Source organism: Chamaea fasciata, unplaced genomic scaffold, assembly GCF_029207755.1.
Source record: "Chamaea fasciata isolate MVZ Bird 193981 ecotype frontalis unplaced genomic scaffold, bChaFas1.0.hap1 SCAF_2, whole genome shotgun sequence".
NCBI lineage: Eukaryota > Metazoa > Chordata > Aves > Passeriformes > Sylviidae > Chamaea > Chamaea fasciata.
In genome coordinates, this window is record NW_027094087.1 from 83263364 (window position 1) to 83283691 (window position 20328).

The window sequence follows — 20328 nt, forward strand, 5'->3', positions numbered from 1 at the left end:
AATTAAATATAATACTTAAAAAGATGGATAAAGTCTTGACTGGTATTTTCAAATTTCTCTGATGAAATTCCATACTTTTGGACATGCAGTTTTTTGGTTACTTTTATAAGGTATGGTTTTCAGAGGTGCCTTGAGGAGTAAAAGCAATTCGATATTCCTGAGCTGTAACAGCTGTAACAGTTCAGAATTTAAGCTGTCATTTTATAGCCCCTTTCTTTAGACTTCAGTTTACAGATGTGTTAGCCAGAAATAAGCTTCTTCCACTTTTTAGTAATATGTAGTTTAATCTTCCACAGGATATCTTTGAGAAAAATCTGAATTTTCTCAGATTTTACTTGGTATGTACCCACAAAACAGTATTTTGAAAGAAAAAAAACCCTGATAAAGAAAGCCCATGGGTAAATATTTTTGTCATTCTGATATATTTTGAGAACCTGCCTATAATACATACAAAATTAAATCAGATGGCTAATATGTTACAGCAAATAAATGTTTATAAGGTTAGGTCAGACTAATGAAAAGGGAAATCCAGATGAGAGCAGTATTAGAGTTTATTGCTCAACTGCCTCATGTTTTATGTTATTTTACTGAAAGCAAGATTTGGAACTCCTGGGCATTTCATAGTAGCAATATTTCCAGAGGCCATTTCCATAATTTTATGGAATGTTGTTAGTGATTCTGGTACAGCCAGTATTAGAAAATCTTGAGTTGAATCTTTTTTTGAAACTAAGAGAACACTGAAGAACCACATGAAGAACAAATGTTAATGGTACTCACATAGAAGTCTAACATTAAATTCTAGTTTTGATTTCTTATTGTGAAGAGCAAAGTTGGGATGGGAGTGTAATCTCTTAATCTTTACTGCGTGTCCACTGCTACTAAGCCCCTCAACTTTGGGCAGTGACAAGAAATTGATTTTCACTTTTTATTATGCACTGTTTAATTGTGTTGGATTAATTCATTGTGTTGACATTTCGAATTTCTCACCTAAGTTTGGTAGCATGTACATAAAATATTCTTCAAATAAACTTTGAAGTACATTACAATAGTGTAAACTTTGGATTTATGGTGCTGCTAAAGAGTATATCTTGGAATCAGAGTATTGCATATAACTTTGAGATTACTTTCACTTATTGCACAATTTGTGTTGCAGCAGTTGGAGTATATTGTGTGGCTGTTTTATGATTAACACAATGGGTTTGTTGTTCATTTTCTTCAGGAACTGTGATAAACCCAGGCTGATAGAAGCATTGAAAACCAAACGCATCCGTGATATTGCCTGTGGCAGTTCCCACAGTGCTGCTATTACCTCTAGTGGTGAACTGTATACCTGGGGTCTTGGGGAATACGGAAGACTAGGACACGGAGATAATACCACACAACTGAAGCCTAAGATGGTAAAATTAATGTTTCTTGTTTCTGATGAAATGCCAATGTGTTTAACAAATGACAGCAGCATGAAGGTGAAGTAACAAAAAACATGAAGGCGGTATGAAGATATTGTTTTGGAGTGGTCTAAATTAGGTTTTGGTACCCATACCTCTAGTGAAAGTAAAGAAAGCTATTTCAGAAAGGCTGAAAAGATCCAGTGTCTTTCTCGGGAAGTGATGTAAAATGGCAAGTGCTGCTTTCAGCATTCATGTCCTGTATCTGCTTTGATACATATCTGGAAGCTACCATGTAGTAATGTTGGATTCTGAGCATGGCTGGATAGTTCTTCATCCAGGCTGGGCCTAATGACCAAGATGAGTCATAAGATCTTGGAAATGTAAGGTTTTGAAATATAATTTCTTTGAGAACTTCTTTCTTACTCCTTCTCTTTTGTAGGTTAAAGTGCTCCTTGGCCACCGAGTCATTCAGGTTGCCTGTGGAAGCAGAGATGCTCAGACTCTTGCTTTGACAGATGAAGGTAGGAGTATCCTGTTTTGGAAGCTTTTTAGCATACAGGAGTACTGTGATCATTGTTTGATGTGCAATTTGATGTTTGTTAGGTTTGGTGTTTTCTTGGGGCGATGGCGATTTTGGAAAACTGGGCCGAGGAGGAAGTGAAGGATGCAACATTCCTCAGAACATTGAAAGACTGAACGGCCAAGGCGTTTGTCAGATTGAGTGTGGTGCACAGTTCTCCTTGGCACTGACCAAGTCAGGAGTGGTATGGACATGGTATGTTACATTTGCCCGGAAGTATTAACAAAGCACTTGCTAACTGTGTGCTGTGTTTAATGCTATTCAACTCAATTTGTGCCTTATCTGTGTGCTTTGTCTTTTAAGTTGGCAGCTCTTCCAGGCAAGCTGCATCCATTCAGTCACTCTAACACTCTGTTTGTAGCATGCTTTCTTGTTTGCTGTACTCTGTTAGAATGCCTGCCTCCTATTCAATTAGTGGCAGAAAGGGAAGATCATTTCTTCGATAGGTCACCCTGAGACATGTAAAGGAATGTTAAGAGTGGAGAGGAAAGAAGAAAACTTGAGAGCCATAGCTTGGATTATGAGGCCTACAGCTAAAGCAGGGACTTGAGAGAGTAAGGATGCAAGAGAGTAAGGAAGTAAGTTGAAAGTCAGCAGATGAGAAGAACTTCCTTGGGAATACAGGAACACAACAACAGCTTGTTGCTGCTCAGAAGGCCACTGAGTTGTCAGTAATGATGCCTTGGAGTGAGAATTGGTATGAGATGATCACTGAGAGCTACTCAGATATGGTTTGATTTTTCTTCTATTTGCCTGCTTGCTTCTGCTTTGTTTTGACCACAAATCTGGCTTTTTGAATTTATAAACCTTTTTGTAAAATCTGAGCGCTTACTGCGTGGCAGGTCAGCTTCAGAGCACTAATCAGATCAAGGTCTTAACCCATCCTTGTGTAATAAGACTGTGACCTATTTGATGTATATCAAGACTAAGTAGACTTAAACCAATCATTTTTGTTGTGTTGTCAGCAGTTGCTGAATAACATGAAGAGAAATCCTTGAAATTTTTGTTTTAATAAGTTACTGCTATTGTTAAAGGGGAGAGAAGTTTTTAACAGAGATGATGTTTCTCAGAATGGCTATTGGAATCTGTATTTCTATCTTACTTTTTTTTTTTTTTTTTTTTTTGTAGTGGAAAAAGGAGCAAGAAGAAAGATAGATAGTTTGATGGTATTTTTTTTTAACTAAGAACTCATGCCAAAATTCTCATTTGTTCATTCCTTGCCCTAGTTTTTCTTAGCACTGTTACGTCTACTCAAAAATCTACAGCTATTTCATGTCATTACAGGTCTACAAGTAGACTTCTGGGTCTGTTTCAGCTGGGAATGGCTGAATTGCTTTAAAACTTTTATTCTTCTTGAATTTGTAATAGTTTGAGTAAAAAATCATCACTTCTGGCTTATAAGTTTAGGTAGTTGACAGTACTCTATATCGTATTTCTCTTCAGCATAATGTAACCTTTCTTGAGAAAAATTGGTGGTGAGCAAAAGAACTGAGTGAATGATTACTAAAAACATAGTGGAAGAAATATGAGGGTTTTTTTATTTACTGACTTTTGGTAGAGGCAACTTTTTGTCAACAAAAGGCTTACATTAATTTTTGTGCATGCTATTTATTTTTAGTGCAGTTTGTGTACAACAATTTCAGAAGGATTTAAATTATGGAGACTTGAAAATCTATACTGAGGCTTCCAACAATGTGAAAAAACTCAATTCTGAAAACATTTTTAGTTCCCTGTGTATTTTTTCCATTGAAGCAGATGCAGGTTAAAGGTTCTGTTGTTAGGTTCATCTTCAGTAGTTAAATATGCCCAAGTCTTACCAAACTACGTGAATTTTGTAAGTGTTTATAATGACAGTGTTTCTGCAGCAGAGGAAATGAAATGTAATATCAGTTGCTTTGCATATAAAAATAGTCATAATCAGGCTTTTCTTTATTGAGGTGAGAAGCTACAGTGTAGTAGAACTGCAGTTACCCTCATTCTTATGCCTTTGGGATTCAGATTTAGCATTTGCTAGTTGGTGTGTGTGTTTCAGGCAGTGATAAATGAAGTATGTTCAGTTGAGTAGCTGCATTGAAGAGGAATGTGTAAACAGAATGTTGTTCTGAATGTTAAATTTACTGTCTGTTACAGGGGTAAGGGTGACTACTTCAGGCTAGGCCATGGCACAGATGTGCATGTACGAAAGCCACAGGTTGTGGAAGGACTGAGGGGTAAAAAGATTGTGCATGTGGCTGTGGGAGCACTCCACTGTCTGGCAGTGACTGACACTGGACAGGTATGTTGTGCATCACCCTCCTTTGCCCTCTTTCCTTCATGCAGAAAGGAATAAACTGTTTAGGAAGGAAAGTATAACAGTGTTGGTGCTGATTAAATGAAATAAAAACTTCTGATGATATTTATTTTCTTTTAAAAGTCCTGCATAAATATAAGCATGATTGTAATTTAAAATGTATTAGTATCTAAAATATTAGTATTGGAGTTGAAATACTTTTGTCATAGTAGCTTTTGTAGTGTTCTGCTTCTATTATCTCATGATCAGTTTTCTGCTTCTTACTCGGGAAATGCAGCAGCACTAATAGTATTCTGGACAGATTTTTCAGCTTTATCATAATATTGTTTCAGATCTCCAATGTAATTACTAAGCAATTAATTCTTCCAACTTACTATGAACATTGAGTGATTTATGAATCAACTGATCAGTTATGATTCAGCAATAATTTATGAATCATCTGATAAATCAAAACTTTGGTTTTTATTTTCTTTTCTTTTAATGTATTATAATGCCTGCTTTATTTAATGGAGAGGGGGAATGTTACAATAGATTGTCTAAAGCGTCTTAGATTACTAGCACAAATCACAAACATTCTTTTTAGGAATTTTTAAGAAAGCATTTAAATAAGATAAGCAGGGAAGCTAAGTGATACATGGAAATTTTTCCTGGCAGGTTTATGCTTGGGGTGACAATGACCATGGGCAGCAAGGCAATGGAACTACTACAGTCAACAGAAAACCCACTCTTGTCCAGGGCTTGGAAGGCCAGAAAATCACTCGGGTTGCTTGTGGGTCTTCCCACAGTGTAGCATGGACAACAGTGGATGTAGCTACACCATCTGTTCATGAACCAGTCCTTTTCCAGACAGCGAGGGACCCTTTAGGTGCTTCCTATCTTGGTTGGTATTTGTTGTCTTACATTGTTTTTCATTTACTGCCATTGGAGTGTTTGTTTTGTGTGTGGTTTAATAGGTGATAGAAGAGTGTAAAAGAAAATGGTTTAAAAAAAACCAAACAAAATCACAAACCAATGAAATATACCTCTGGTGAAAAAAAAAGACCAACCAAAAGTCTTCATGAAGGTGGAACTTTTAAATTAAAATGCAACATGCTTTCTCAAACACCCAAAGGAGTTTCTCTTTATGGAGGTAATGATAGATGAATGCTACACAAGTATTTATCTTCTTACACATTACCTCTTGTTTCTAAGGTAGGTGACTTAAGAATTAGGGAATCAAACAGCAGTGTTTTGTGTTGAATATAATAACATCAAACATCTTGCTAATTAAGCTTTTTCATGACCAAGGCAATTTGTACATAATAAATATTCTTCTTATTTCAGAACATTTGTGTACGTCAAACTTGTTTAAGGTGCTGATCACTAAAATATTTGTCTGTATTACCTTAATCCTCATAAGTGAGTAGTAATATCAAATACCGTTTTTTGAAAGTCCTTGTTGGAAAGCCTCAGTATTAACTTTATATTGTAGACGCTGCAGTTTAAGAATCTCCTGTAGAGTTAGTTTCAGTCATCTCTTCTGATTTAACAAGAAATTAGATAAACCATTTTCCTTTATGTATTATGCCAATAAATAATGCTTACCTTCTCTTTCCCCCTGCCTCTTTTTAGGTGTTCCTTCAGATGCAGATTCTTCTGCTGCCAGTAACAAAATCAGTGGGGCGAATAGTTCCAAGCCGAATCGCCCTTCCCTTGCTAAGATTCTCCTGTCACTTGATGGGAATGTTGCCAAACAGCAGGCATTGTCTCACATATTGATTGCATTACAAATCATGTATGCCAGGTAGGCATGGGAACATTCTTTCTGTCACAGAGCAAAAGATGACATAGCTTGCCATCTATCAGGAACTCTTGAGTGAGGTATAAATTGTTTTAACAAGTTTGAACTCCTCAGGATGGGGCTAAGCATCATTTAAATTTTCTTTTTATGTCGATGTTAGCTTTATTTTGTTATGTTTACAAAAGTTTCCATTGCCTGGGGAAAAATCATTCATTCTGAAATGCTCAAATAAATAATGTAGAAGCCGTGTAAGTACATCATGATGGATGATATAGAGGAAGCAGTAGAGGGCACAGTGGAAATAACTATAAAACTTTGCAGTGCCAACAATGTTAGTAGAGAACAGAGAATTTGTGCTACAATTTATAAAGAGAAACTCGTGTTAAATATTGAAGTGTCAGGCCCAAAAGAGAATAGCAGTGAACTACCCTATAAATTCTAGAGCTTGGAAACTTTACCTTATTTTATTAAGACAAGCTAATAAAATTTTTCTAGTTCAACAAGGGAATACAATTAGGTTTATGTTAATCCATCCTAAATGATTTCAGGGATGCAGTCGTTGGAGCATTGATGCCTGCAAGTATGATTGCACCAGTAGAATGTCCCTCTTCATCACCAGCCCCCCCATCAGATGCTGCTTCTGCCATCAGCCCTGCAAATGGAGATGAGTGTGTGCTTGTAGGAGATATTGAGGAGAGGCTGAGCCCAAACCCATGGCAGGACAGGAGAGGGGAGGTAAAGTGTCACGTTATTTTTTTTTCATTAGTTTCTAACTGTAAAGCTGACAAATATGTCAATTAGTCTGACAGTAGCAGAGAATAAAAAATTCCTTCATGCTCTAATTTCAGGACTAGGTTCTCTGCACATGTCAGATTTGAAAAAAACTAAAATTTTAGTGTAAGATCAGTTTTGAACTTTCAGAAAGCATTGTGTCATTTAATTGTGATGGTTGTCATGCAATTGTGATGATTTCTAGCAATATTTTAGAGATACTGAAGTCATTTTACAGAAGCAATATTTAAAAAATGTCAAGAATAGCAGAATATTTGACCATTATTTAATGAAATTTAGTTGTGAACTTAGATCAATTGATGTAGACACGAGACCCTGAATGAAATTTAACTGTGTTGATTCCCAACTGCTAACAAAAGGAGTAAAAAGAAAAGGCTTGCTACTGAAGAGGTCTTTTGCATTTACAAACTGTGAACTTGATATGTATTGTCAGGGCTTGCCTTTTAAGGCTTTGTAAACTTCTCTGCAGATGTTTTATTGTATATTTGTGTAGCAGCTGGCATTGAGGGGAGTGTTTGCTGTTTTACTCACACGAGGACCATAGAATAGAAGCTAAAAATACAGGCACTGAATCTATTGGTTTTGAACTTATGACTGTTTTTAAATTGCTGCTATCTTTGGGCACTAGCCCTTTTAATAAATAGTTAAATTCTTAAAGGTTTTACAGTGTCTTGTTGAAGATTTCATTAGTTACTGTTTGTTCTGGCTAGGTTGTTCCCTCAGAAGATGCTGTGACACCATCTGCTGTAACTCCCTCAGCTGCTGCTGCCTCTTCCCGTCCTTTCATTCCAGTCACAGATGATCCTGGAGCTGCCAGTATTATTGCAGAAACCATGACAAAAACCAAAGAAGTAATGTCAATACTCTTCTCAAAACTTAAGTCCTTGCTGTCTTTTATCAAGCAGTTTTCTGTTTTTTATGCTTTAGAAGTTATTCTGTGAATGACTGCATTTTAAAAAATCTATCCAAAGATAGAAGAATGTTTGTTGATTTGTTTTGTAGGATGTAGAAAGCCAGAGTAAGGTATCTGGCCCAGAACCACAGTACTTGGATGAGTTTACAAGTCTCCTGGTCCCAGATGACACACGGGTCATGGTTGACCTGCTGAAGCTCGCGGTGTCCAACCGAGCGGGCGAGAAGGGAAGAGATGTTCTCTCAGCTGTGCTGTCTGGCATGGGCACGGCTTACCCACAGGTCAGGTTTTGTTCCTGTTGCATTTTAACTGGGTCCTTTTTATTACTAGCTTGTTGGAATACTTCCTTGTATTGGAAGTACAGCTCGGCATCCTGAGAAACTTCTTACACATGAAAATTTGAGTTGAACTTTAATGCATGTGAGCTTCAACCATTTTAATGAAAATATTACGTGCTGCAGATGTCAGTTTTAAACTAATTTCTCCATTTTTCATGCTGCAATTAAACATTAAGATAGTATGTATTTGTGTATTGACCAAGTGTTGGTGAGTATTGGAATGAAGCTGTATTAACCAAGCTCTATTTACTCGACTTGTAGAATGTTAGTTTAAAAACTTCCATGACAGGTTTTTTTTGCATCTGAGTTTATTTCTCAAATTGATGCAGTCATTATTGCTAGCTAAAAATGCTTTTAGTATATTGTATTGTTAACGATACAATAATTCTTCTGAACTGTTAAGATTTACATTTCATGCATTGAAGTTTCTAACTTTTTACAAAGTATCCATGGGCATGGGATTTTTTGGCACAGCTGGCAGAATGTTAAAATTATTTTTGTCATAAATTATTATCAAAGAAATTAGTTCTAGAATATGCATGTGCACTAATGAACTGAAAGTAGTTTAATATTTCTTGTAGCTTTACTTTTCAACTAGTAATTTTCCTAATGAGTAACAATACATTTTTTAAGATTTCTGAAACTGTTACTCCCCCTGCCCAATTCTTGGTGATTAGCTATGAATATTTATGTTGGGCCTGAGTTTTACCAGTCAAATTACACACACCCTATATGTGCATTAATTCTGGGTTTTTTATCATTGGTAGTGAGTAACTGAACAGCTTTGGGTTTGTGTGGGGTTTTTTGTGTTTTAGATCCGGAGTTTTTATTAGAAAGTCTTTTAAAATTAGTAAATTTTGGCATTTCCTCCCTAAACAGCGTTTTGCAATATTATGTACTAACAAAATATTTATACCTTTCTATGCTGGTGTATACTCCATAGCTTAGATTTAATAGTTTGCTTTTTCTGTAAGGGAAAACAATTATTTGTGTTGTAATTTACTTACTGAGAACTGAAGTTTTTTGGCTTTTAGTTTTAGGAGTTTTTCTAGCCCTAACAGGATCAAAAAGAATATTTTTGAGGTAATAAGATGGTTTATGAATCAGATTTCCAAAAACAACTTATTTTAAATTTGGAAAGAATGGTAATTTACTTAGATTTCTTGGGTTAATCATACTGTTTATAAAGTGAGTATTTTTCTTTTCTCAGGTTGCTGATATGTTGTTGGAGCTTTGTGTTACAGAACTAGAAGATGTAGCAACTGATTCACAAAGTGGTCGCCTCTCTTCACAACCAGTTGTGGTAGAGAGCAGCCATCCATACACTGATGATACATCTTCTAGTGGCACAGTTAAAATACCAGGTACAGAATTCTTAGTTATGTTGCTAAGATTCAATTATTTTTAAGCCTGCCTGCATTAAATTGTTCCTTAGCTTACAAAAATATGTATTGAACTTTTAAAGCCATGTTGTATGTCCTGTTGCTATAAAAAAGTATTTCTTGAAGCTGATTTGTTACATGTTGATGAAAATCTCTCTATACAATGTGCATTTCTGGATTCACTGGGTGTGATTCCAGTTGCATATCATTGCTGTTCTCCATTCAGTTATGAAGCTGAGAAAGACTGTGTCTTTTTCAGGTTTAGTAATTGAAAACTCATCTTCTAGTCTTGAGCAAGCAAAATACTACTGTGTTTTAATGCTTTCCATTTAGTGCTTCCTTTAGTAATTTACCTAGTACTTACCAAAAGTTACAGACTTCAGTGTAAATAGGCATTTTTTTGTCTTTTGCAACTTGAGTTTTGAATGTTCTGGTATGGTCTTTTGTCTGCCAGCCCCTACTCACATGAGCTTGCTGTGATTTAAGCCTTGCAAGGAGAAGAAATTATGGGCAAACAATGTCATTAAATCAAAAGAAGTTATTTTTATTAATGGGCACTATGGCTTCTGAACAATTGTTTGATTTCATGTGGATTGCTAAAATACTGCATTTGTCTGTGATATTGATTCCTCTGTTGAGCTGTGTGAACTCTTTGTTGCTGTTTAGGTGCTGAGGGGCTGAGGGTGGAGTTTGACCGCCAGTGTTCCACCGAGCGGCGCCACGATCCCCTCACCATAATGGACGGCGTCAACAGGATCGTGTCTGTCCGATCAGGTACGGAGGGCGAGTGCTTTTCTAAAGTGTCGTCTGTGATTCCCTCTTAAATGCTGAATGAAATGAGCCACTGCCTCTGGCTGACTTCCTCTTAGCGATATGCCAGTAAACAAGAGGCAAACCTGTGTAAATTGATGCTGTCTTTTAAACTAAAAAGTCTGTAAGATCTAGACACGAAGATTGGTCTTGCATCTTTGGATATAGAGACTCTATGGGAAGTGAATGTTAGGTTGTCCAGTTCTTCTGAAGAGCGGATAGAGTGTAAAACTCACTGTTCAGCACCTCTGCCAACTTGTGTGAATTTCTATGTAATCAAATCGTATTTTAACAAATCGGAGAAGGATACTTACTTTACTAGCTCTTTCCTTTTTCAGGTAGTACTTAGAGAAATTTCAGTCTTCATACGGGCAAGACAAATGCTCTTCTGCTGTCAAATGTCCAAAATAATAGCTTGGTGTTCTTTCTTTCTGTTTCCTGCTCTGGCCTTTGTATGTGACACTACATGAATTCTTCGCATCTTTAGTCTTGCTATCTCTGATTTAATTTTTAAGCACTATTAATTTGTAGTAGGTTTTGGGGGAATATTTTTAATCTCATCAAATTTTATGCTGAACCTACCCATAGACTACATTATGTGCAAGGATCTCAGTAGTTAATGCCTGTGCAGTCATAATGTGGGCTTTTCGTGTTGACCCATTTTTCCCCAAAGGTATTTCATTGCTGAGATATTTCTGCTTGGTCCCTGGTTGGAAGCTGTAAAGCTTAATTTAATGTGTAGGTTATTATCTATTTTTGTAATGTGAAAGATAGTTTGAAAATAGGACAAGGGATTTAAGTAAGCTCTTGTAGTTGACTCTTGATTGTAGTACTAGGCTATCTGCTTAGCAGTGCTAATTGAACTTTTCAAGACTTGGTTTTCAACTTCTTATGACTTAATGTAACATCTCTACATTTATGTTCATGTACTTGATTTAGTTAGGTTTTTTTCTTGGATGCCTTTGTGCGATGTTTATAAAATTTAACTGGTTGCTGTTGATGAGTGGCTAGGGTATTGGCTCAGACAGTATAGCTGAGATTGTTTGTCTTGTCTACTGTAACAGGTCGTGAGTGGTCAGATTGGTCTAGTGAACTGCGAATTCCAGGGGATGAGTTAAAGTGGAAGTTCATCAGTGATGGGTCTGTGAATGGATGGGGATGGCGATTCACAGTCTACCCTATCATGCCAGCTGCAGGTAAGGTATCACATACAACATTTACAGGAGGGTAAGAGTAGATTTTATTGTTTGCTTTTTACACTGCACTTACTGCATGGTATTTACATGCCAAAGTTCCATAGTTCATTAACATTTATACTAAGAAAACATTTTCATTCATACTTAGGAAGCATTTTCAGCTAAGTCCTGAGAGTTGCATTTGTATATAGAGAAAAGGAAAAAAAATTTGTAGTCACTCTAGTTTGCCTCTTCATCAGTAAAGAGAGGATGCTTCTGGGACACAAGTCATCTGAAATGCTGTTATTTTTTTAAATCCATCTCTTTTAAATCATGTAAATTAAGTCATGAAAGTACATCTTTCTTCCTGTCTCTTTAAAGGCAAGTAGAATTGATAACTCATGCAGACTAGCACTCTAGAGTACTGTGTTTGGTTAGCTAAATCCTGCCTATGTTCTGTTGTTATTTCAGTCTGAGGAGAAACCTTCCTCAGCTTTTTTTTTGTTGTTCCTTTTTGTTTCCTGCAGGCCCTAAAGACCTTCTCTCAGATCGTTGCATTCTTTCATGTCCCTCAATGGACTTGGTTACGTGTTTGTTGGATTTTCGCTTAAATTTTGCTTCCAACAGGAGCATAGTTCCTCGCTTGGCAGCTTCCCTTGCAGCTTGTGCTCAACTGAGTGCCTTAGGTGAGTATAGTCTTAAAATTAGGTCTGTTTGTTTGAAGTTAGGATGCTTGTTTTAAGTAATTGCTTTCTTTGTGTGCTTATTTTTCCTTAGCTGCTGGCCACAGAATGTGGGCCTTGCAGAGACTACGGAAGCTGCTCACCACGGAGTTTGGCCAGTCCATTAACATCAACCGGATCCTAGGGGATAATGAGGGAGAAACACGAGCTTTGGTAAGAAGGCAGTGGTGCTCTCCTCTTCACATCTTTCACATTAAGATTAAAGTGTCAGCCCTGATGTATGATGTTTTTTTGTGTTCATGGCAAAATAGGAAATGGGCAAATGAATAGTCTGCTTGCACAGGTCTGAAAGTCTGTAAAAGTACTCCAGTTTAGAAAAGAAAAAATGGCCAATTCCAAGACTTAGCAGTTGTGCTTTTTGAATTGCCAAAAAGGTGTAAAAATAACTTTGAGCAAGTGGATGGAAATGGTATTTCCCACAGCTAGCTGTAGTTTGGGAAGCTGTGTTTTGTCACAGTCATCTAAATAATGTGCTTCCTGTAATGCGTGCACTATGACTAACTATCTAGTTGTATGGTGTCTCTAGAGTTTCACAGGGAGTGCTTTAGCTGCTTTGGTTAAAGGCCTTCCAGAAGCTTTGCAACGACAGTTTGACTATGAAGACCCCATTGTGAGAGGTGGCAAACAATTGCTCCACAGCCCTTTCTTTAAGGTAATGCAGTACCATCAGTAAAGAATACATTAAAGTAGTTCTGGCATTTTTTTTGAGATCTGTTAATAAGCTCACTTAGTCCTATATCAGTAACGTTTAGTCACAAAATCAGAATACTGCTTCTAAAAGGAGAATCAAATACACAAAACCAGAATCGTACTTTTAAAAGGAGAATCAGTTATGAAACTGAAAAATAGAGAGTACCTAGCTAGGCAGAGAAACTCAGGAGAATATCTTGTAAGCACGCTTTTTGATAAGTGATTTTGAGTTTTCCTAATAAGAGTGTTGTGTATTTCTATTTAGTTAGTTTAGTACTCTGAAGGTTTTATTTACATCCAGTTGAAAAAAATGACAATGTCTTAAATGGACCCTGGACTTCAAAGTAAAAATAAACAAGCTGAGGAAGTCTAGAGAAGAGCAGGAAGAATAAAAGGTGAAAAAGTCCCCTTTGTAGTATAAAAGTAAAACTAAGAGGGTGTACCTATCAGAAAAGAAAATCTTAAAAGTTTGTAGAAGGAGGAAGAAATATGTTCTTCACAATATTAATTTGAAACACCGATTTCAAATTGAATCAAACTTTGAAAATCAATTGAAAATTCATTGAATTGTAGAAATGAGACTGTTTAGAAATGGAAGGTAAAATGTTAAGCACATGGAATTTGATGTGGAAAATGTGATTAGTCTGGGAATGTTTTTTAGAGGGAGGCTATGAAAATTTCTGGATTGAAAGAGGAAATTAGATACCTAACCATGTAAGATAGTGGGCTAAACTTGATATTACCCCATCTGTGAGGGTAATGAAGATGGCTCTTAGTGACTTTACATGGCTTTGAGATTGTTCAGGCCCTACTGGCCTATGTGCTGATTTTTTTTGCATATTTTTGATACCTCTCTAAAATGTTTTTTTGATTGTCTGAAGGTGCTTGTGGCTCTTGCTTGTGATCTGGAGTTGGACACTCTCCCTTGCTGTGCAGAGACACACAAATGGGCCTGGTTCAGGAGATACTGCATGGCATCCAGGGTTGCTGTGGCTCTTGATAAAAGGACACCCTTACCTCGCCTCTTCCTTGATGAGGTACTGTAGGAGTACTTCAAATGGTTAATGGAACATGTGGAAGTGTCTCATGTGAAAAGATACACAAATGAATTATTTTATGCCAACTGTGATAGGAGTAATCGATAATTTGAATAATGTTATTTAATGCAAAATATTTCACAGGTGGCAAAGAAAATCCGAGAATTAATGGCAGATAATGAAAATATGGATGTTCTTCATGAGTGCCATGATGTCTTTAAGAGAGAACAGGATGAGCAGCTTGTCCAGTGGATGAATAGGTAATTTCTTTCAACTGTTACTGTTTTGGTCTTGTGCTGCTTTGTTGTTGTACAATGATAAGCTGCATTTTTTGTGACTTTTAGAAAGCTTTTTTAAGATTCTGTTTGTTTTGCATTTCCTGCAGACGACCTGATGATTGGACACTTTCAGCTGGAGGCAGTGGAACTATTTATGGTTGGGGTCATAATCACAGAGGACAACTTGGTGGCATTGAAGGAGCAAAGGTCAAAGTCCCAACTCCGTGTGAAGCTCTTGCCACCCTTAGACCCGTGCAGTTAATTGGTGGTGAACAGACTCTGTTTGCAGTGACTGCTGATGGGAAAGTAAGGATACAACAAATGATTGCTTGTTTGACTCTCTTGAAATATTTCACCCTCAATCAGAATGGGTTTGGCTAAATGAAAAATAGTGTGCATAGCATACTATGCATTATTATTGGTAGTAGTAACTTTGTTTTTTTTTAAAGAATCGGAACTGTACCAACTCCACCAGTACTTTCTAGGACTGCAGTTACTAATGCGTTAGATGGCTGAAACAAGAAACGTATTTGAGTTCTCAGTTCAAAAATGTGGTCAGATTTTGTCAAACTAAGTTGGCTACAAGCAGCATGCTCATGGAGTTCCCTAAAACAGGGGTGATTATTTCTCTCTAAAAGGAGAGAGGTGTAATGTGAGATTGTTCACAGTTGGCTAAATGTAAGTTATACATTGCAGGATCTAATTTCCAGGTGCTGAAATCCTGAGTGAAAAGAAATCTCAGTGCAGAAGTTTAGTGTAAGGTATAGGAGAAGAAAGTCAGTTCCTGAGTTTGAAAAGTTTTTATTTTTATACAGATGGCAGCTGTTAAGGACATGATGGAGAATTTTAGCTAGAGCTTTGTGTAAGAGTTACATTCATCTAGTGAGGTACTGTAATGATTCCTTTGGGTCAGTATCATCCTAATTAACAATTCACAGAAGGGTAAAAGGCAGATTAGTGGCATTTCTTGACATCATTCTGTTGAAACAGATTATTTCAGAGAGATTAAAAAAAGAGCAGTAATTAAAACTATTTGTGGGATAGAAGGAAAAGAAGCAACTGTGTTTAGGTGTGTATATTTTACAGAAGAAAGAAAGTAGTGCTTCTTGGAAGGAGAGCTACAGGCGATAGATGATTTTGTAATGCTATCAAGCAAAGCTGTGGTCTCTTGATAGTTTTACAAAATAAGCTTTAGTATTTCACACTAAATCCATTAAGTCAGTGAGAGTTCTTATTGACTTGAATGTAGCCACATTTTCCCAAAGTTTTTTTGTGAAATATTTCAAAATATTTCCTGATTTTCTAAAAGAGAGAAAATAAGAAGCCTGTAAGTATCAGGGGTTTTTTAGACTTCCCTTGAACTGCATTCTGACATATATACATTAAGAATTCTTCTCTAGAATTCATTTCTAGGGAATGTTCTGCTTGAGGCAAACAAAACTAAATTTTATTCTTTGCTTTAAAGCTGTATGCCACTGGATATGGAGCAGGTGGTAGGCTTGGAATTGGAGGAACAGAATCAGTTTCTACTCCAACTTTACTGGAATCCATTCAACACGTGTTCATTAAGAAAGTTGCAGTGAACTCAGGAGGAAAGCACTGTTTGGCATTGTCTTTTGAGGGGGAAGTTTATTCTTGGGGTGAAGCAGAAGATGGCAAACTTGGTCACGGAAACCGAAGGTAAGTAACACTTGAAAATGTTATTTTAAAAAAAACGTTAATGGATACTTATAGTTGCTGTATATTAATGAATTTTTCTAGTCAACAATAAATCCTTAGGATATTAAACTAGAGCAAAGCAACTACTCAGCGATTTTAGGTCTGCATTCTCATTTTAAAAGAGGACTCTCCATGCACTGGTGAATGTGAATGGTCTATCCCAGGAGTTTTGTCCAGACAGATGTTTTCTTTTCAGCCCGTGTGATCGCCCTCGTGTGATTGAATCTCTGAGAGGTATAGAGGTGGTTGACATTGCTGCTGGGGGAGCACACAGTGCTTGTATCACAGCTGCAGGAGACCTCTTCACATGGGGAAAGGGACGGTATGGACGCCTTGGCCATGGAGATAGTGAGGACCAGCTAAAACCTAAACTGGTAAGGGACCTTTGGAGCACTCAACAGTCTTCGTCCAGTTAATACCTTCTGATTTATAGCTTTTTGTATTTCTGCTTACAAAGAATGGAAGGGCAAAACAGTGGCATATATTTCTAAGGAATGAACAAGCTGCCATGATTGAAAGGATAAAATGAAACAGGAGCTGCAAAACTTTGCTAGTGGTCACCAAACAGCTTACAAGGAATTTATTTTAGAGATTAAAGAAAAAATCAAAGAAATAAGTGAAGTTTCTTGGCTGCTTTGAATGATGGGATTGTGCCCCCTGGAATCTGTTTCAGGCAGTGGCAAGGATAGGAAGGATGTGATGTATGTGAGTCACCAACCTTTTACTTTGTGATTCCAAATCCCATACTTCATCACTAGGTGGCATCATTTCAAAAGATGTCGACTAAATTCCGGTTATGATGTAAGTGCTCAAAAATTGTAAACTAGTAAAAGACTATTTGAAAATAAGACTTTCTTTTTCCCCTTACTGTATTCAGTACATGCCCAGAGTGCCTGAAATTATTTCAACAGAATGTAGTCTTTGATAACCTTAGATGTTTTGTATTGTTTTCCCTGACACTGAGGTAAAAAAATTCAACTAGTTCACCAATAAAAAAATAAAAATCCTGTATTTAAAATTCATAGTTGGTTTTCATTTTGCTGTTTGAAAAGAGCAAAGCTTTTAGACTTGCCTTTATTTCCTTGTTCCTGTGCTGTTTCAGACTTGTAGTTTCCAGTCATCACCTCTCTGAGCTGAGTTTGTCATCTTTTGTGAAACTTAATAACTGTGTCTTTTACAGTGAACAAAAATGGGTGATTTCATTGCAGGTGGAAGCTCTCCAGGGTTACCGTGTGATTGATATAGCCTGTGGCAGTGGAGATGCACAGACACTGTGCCTCACTGATGATGATACAGTCTGGTCCTGGGGTGATGGAGATTATGGAAAACTTGGGAGAGGAGGCAGTGATGGCTGTAAAGTACCAATGAAGGTATTTCTGTGTAATTTTTTCATCTCTTCAGAAACTATGGTGTTGGTGGAGGATGGTGGAGACGGATTTGTCAATATGTGTGAACTTTCATCCATCCTGGAACATCAGGATTCTTCTGGTGTTTGTTAAGAATGAGCTTTGTAGGCTACAATAACTAGACTTGAAGCTTTGTGGTCACTGTTGAAGTTGCACTTGTATGTTTTTCTTTGGAAAACATTGCTGCTTTAAATAATTATCATTTTAATTTTGGTTCACGTCAAAACATTAGGTTTTGTCAAGAAGTCTTCATGTTTCCTTGTGCTAATAAATTTACAATAGTCATAAGGTCAGTCCAGAAAGGGATATCAATTCATTGAAAAGTAATCTTACTCCATATTAAACCCTTTCTGTGAATGCATGGTTGGCTTGGAATTTCTTCACATGTTATGGAAGAAATCCACATAGCCAATAAATTTGAATTTCAGCATTTGTTATGAAGGTGAATGCTGCTTGTGTTTGAGAAATGTGTCTGTCACTGTGTATACCTATGCACAGTGGATTTTAGATCCTAAATCCAGAATCACACTTAATTACTTGGATGGAAGTATCCCCATTCTGTTTCCAAATGTTTCCAGTGTGATGTAACATAATGCGAAAATAGCTTGTTTATGTTTCATCAATCAGTTCCATCCCATAGGACTGATGGTAAAGCAGCATAAAGTCCTACACAGAATAAATATGAAGGGTCTGCTGGAGATAGAAATATTTCTGTTATGTCAGCAGAATCACATCCATGTCATACAAGCTAAGGATGATTATGAGTATTAGTAGATAAAGCCTTATCATTTCTACTCTGGGCAATTGCAGAATAAGTATGGGCAAAACATACTGGAGCTGAGTTTCAACAGTTTGTGAAATCTGAGCTTCTTTTTAGTACTTAAGCAGAAAATGGTAGAAAGATGAAAGGAGTGTAATTCTTCTAAATCATCTACATAAACATTTGAATTTGTAAATATACATAACAGACATACAGTAGTGTGTTATATTTTATTTAAGACAGTTCAGTCTACAGGCTCCTTAATTAACTCATTTAATTTTCATTTGATTTAATTTTCCTAGATTGATTCCCTCACAGGTCTTGGAGTGGTTAAAGTAGAATGTGGATCACAGTTTTCTGTGGCCCTTACCAAATCTGGAGCTGTGTATACGTGGTGAGTATTCTCAATTTGTTATTTCTACAGTGTTAGGTGTCACTTTGTCTGTAACAGATATCGGTGTTACACTTCCTTCACTGTTTTGATCTTTTTCAAAATTTTTTTGAGCTCCTGAGTCTTGATTAGTAATAAAATCCCCCACTTTGGGGAAGATTTTCTAGTGGCATGAATGAAAAATCCAAGTATTTTGTCTTGGAAAGTTAAGCACAGGGTTGTCATTCCAGACACTGCCCACTGCAAGACGCAGAACTTCTAAGGAGGTCAGTAGCATTATATGCATGGGGTGCCATGCAGGGCAGAAGGCAATAGCATAAATAACATTCTCATGTATTACCAAAATTGTCTAGCTCGTGGCTGTTGTCTGAGAATTTGACTTTAGAAATCATTGTTTTAATCTTCCTTACACCATTCCAAATTTTGTAGTTTAAACTGCTAGAATGAAATGTTTAAAAAGACTTAGCAAAATACCTTTCCAACTTCCCTCAGCTACCTTGTTTGTATGACATTTAGGTATCTTTAAATTGTATGAAGTTGCAGTCTCTGAGGTCCATAAATACACTGTTTTTGCAGACAATGTTTCTAATACTTGACTTGAAAACACTTTTAAGAGTTAAAAATAAAGACCACCCTCTGGAAAAGTGACAAAAGGAGCGACCCAGATTAAGCAGGAATATTGTTTTGGATGTGTAAGAATCTGTACTGAGTCAGCAGAATTACATCCATGCAAAGTAATTGAACGTTTGGAGAATATTTTGGTATTGGACTTTATAAGTATATCTGCAGGTCAGATGTCAGACATAGCCTGTGATTTCATTTTCTCCACAGTTAAAACAGTTTTTAAATGTTGACTTCTCTGTGCAGGGGCAAGGGAGATTATCATCGCTTAGGCCATGGATCTGACGACCATGTTAGAAGACCACGACAAGTGCAGGGACTGCAAGGAAAGAAAGTTATTGCAATTGCTACGGGGTCTTTGCACTGTGTTTGCTGCACTGAAGATGGTATAAAAATCAAATAATTTACCTAGTTCTTAGCACTGAATTTGGAAAAATTGAAACTTTATCTTTCAGTCAACTGTTGACAGGTTGTCCTTGCTAAAAATGCTGGTTCTCTCTGTGCATAGACATATTTTGTATTTGCAGATGTTGCATATTGAGCAGCAAGCATGGCATTGATTTAAAGGGATCACATAAAACTAAATTAATGAAAATTAATAAATTCAAGTTGCATAAGCACTGATAATCAAACTAAAATATAGAGCTCTGAAAATGATTACAGAATGGTCAAGCAGTAGCATTGAATGGACTTGGCTTTTTTTTTTTTTTTGCAGTGTCTTAGGAGTTTCTTGAAGTATTTAACTTGGTAAATGAAGCACTGCACAAGCAATATTGGTTCTTACATAGCAGGCTGAGATAATGAATGTTCCTTCTAGCAGATTCACTCCCACAATTAACAAGTCTGCACAAATGAGTGTTTTATAGGTGCTAGTGAAATATAGATGCCAAAAATGAATGTGAGTAATGAACGTAGTTGCAGAAAATGAATGCTCAGGATTGAGGTTGTTACTTTAAAAGTATTCCCCAATTATCTTGCAACAGAAAGTAACTGTTTTATTATCTTGTCCGGTAATACAGCTTATTATAGCATTTTTGTCTTATACAAAATATTAAGCCTTTTAATTTTTTTTTTTTTTTTTCTCATATTGGCTTTGCTTTTGCTATGAAACTATCAAGTACAGGCTTTCCTGATGTTCTGTTACAGGGTGTGGTGCTCTACCATCTCCTGTTCGGGAGCAGAAAATTTCAGTTATACAGACTATGAGGAAAGATATGCATCTTGTGCTAGCTGCT

The 20328-nt window shown here is 36.7% G+C and overlaps 1 protein-coding gene across 3 annotated transcripts in view; it reads left to right on the plus strand.

Annotated features, from left to right (window-relative positions):
- The window catches only part of HERC2 (HECT and RLD domain containing E3 ubiquitin protein ligase 2), a 103093-nt gene that overhangs the window by 68925 nt on the left and 13840 nt on the right, over positions 1 to 20328 (plus strand). For all 3 annotated transcript variants that reach the window (XM_066176515.1, XM_066176517.1, XM_066176516.1), the window contains exons 61-83: positions 1220 to 1397; positions 1828 to 1909; positions 1992 to 2163; positions 4099 to 4243; positions 4913 to 5138; positions 5870 to 6041; positions 6587 to 6773; positions 7541 to 7681; positions 7833 to 8024; positions 9292 to 9445; positions 10130 to 10237; positions 11338 to 11469; positions 11976 to 12134; positions 12226 to 12344; positions 12718 to 12843; positions 13763 to 13918; positions 14063 to 14178; positions 14304 to 14502; positions 15662 to 15876; positions 16112 to 16289; positions 17124 to 17285; positions 18384 to 18475; positions 19340 to 19479. In XM_066176515.1, coding sequence (XP_066032612.1) covers positions 1220 to 1397; positions 1828 to 1909; positions 1992 to 2163; positions 4099 to 4243; positions 4913 to 5138; positions 5870 to 6041; positions 6587 to 6773; positions 7541 to 7681; positions 7833 to 8024; positions 9292 to 9445; positions 10130 to 10237; positions 11338 to 11469; positions 11976 to 12134; positions 12226 to 12344; positions 12718 to 12843; positions 13763 to 13918; positions 14063 to 14178; positions 14304 to 14502; positions 15662 to 15876; positions 16112 to 16289; positions 17124 to 17285; positions 18384 to 18475; positions 19340 to 19479 — 3551 coding nt within the window. The remainder of the gene's footprint in view (positions 1 to 1219; positions 1398 to 1827; positions 1910 to 1991; positions 2164 to 4098; positions 4244 to 4912; positions 5139 to 5869; positions 6042 to 6586; positions 6774 to 7540; positions 7682 to 7832; positions 8025 to 9291; positions 9446 to 10129; positions 10238 to 11337; positions 11470 to 11975; positions 12135 to 12225; positions 12345 to 12717; positions 12844 to 13762; positions 13919 to 14062; positions 14179 to 14303; positions 14503 to 15661; positions 15877 to 16111; positions 16290 to 17123; positions 17286 to 18383; positions 18476 to 19339; positions 19480 to 20328) is intronic.